At 59.9% G+C, this 758-nt stretch overlaps 1 protein-coding gene across 1 annotated transcript in view; it reads right to left on the bottom strand.

Moving 5' to 3' along the window:
- The window catches only part of CHGA (chromogranin A), a 14,140-nt gene extending 13,905 nt beyond the window's left edge, over window positions 1–235 (bottom strand). Inside the window, exon 1 of the mRNA XM_009280791.1 lies at window positions 60–235. Coding sequence (XP_009279066.1) covers window positions 60–105 — 46 coding nt within the window. The 5' untranslated portion in view covers window positions 106–235. The remainder of the gene's footprint in view (window positions 1–59) is intronic.
- Window positions 236–758: the final 523 nt, after the last annotated feature.

Below are 758 nucleotides of genomic sequence, written 5' to 3'. Positions count from 1 at the left end.
CGCGGGGTTGATGGTCCCGGGAGTGGGGGGGACACGGACCCCAGCCCAGTCCCACTTACCCGGCACGGCCAGGAGCAAGACGGCGAGCAGTCCTGGGCGGCTCATGGTGCTGGCGGGACGGAGGGAGGGAGACAGGGGCAGAGGGTGAGCCTGTCCCTGGCGTGGGGGCTCCAGGAGAGGTGCCGGGGGGAGACCAGCACCGTGTGCGTCTACGCCAGTGCCCTGGCTGAAGATCCCAGATGGGGCACTGCAGCAACCGGCTCATTTATATATCTCAGCCCTCGGAAATGGCGTCAGGAGGAAACCACCTCCTCCTCTCTCCCTCCTCCCCTCGCACACAGCCTTCCCATCAGCCTCCACCACTCGCCGGGTGCTGGAGGAGCGGCCACACGCCAGGATCCCCCGACCCCCCCACCTGCCCAGGCAAAGGGTTCCAGCAGCAAGGTGTCAGGCTCCAGTTGCTCCATCCTCTCACAGTCAGCAGGAGCAGGATGTTTGTGAAGTGTGTTTCCAGGATCTCACTTTTCCAGCGCCTCACCCAACACTGGCAATCTACAAGCACCTCTGCATATGTGCCCTGTCTGTATGTACCAGTAGTCAATAGTGAGAGTCATCCCATGTATGCCAGCCAGCATAGCTACCTGTCGATGGATTTGCCCTCTAGGGGTGCCCTTGTCTTTCACTGACCACAGAAGGTACCTAGACAAATAGTTTAGAACAGATGCTGAAGTTTTTAGATGCCTGTTAAACACCTCCAC

The sequence above is a fragment of the Aptenodytes forsteri genome, unplaced genomic scaffold, assembly GCF_000699145.1.
Source record: "Aptenodytes forsteri isolate BGI_AS27 unplaced genomic scaffold, ASM69914v1 Scaffold193, whole genome shotgun sequence".
In the NCBI taxonomy this organism is placed as follows: domain Eukaryota; kingdom Metazoa; phylum Chordata; class Aves; order Sphenisciformes; family Spheniscidae; genus Aptenodytes; species Aptenodytes forsteri.
The sequence above is the reverse complement of the archived record's forward strand: the minus strand, read 5'-3'. Positions and strand labels throughout refer to the sequence as shown.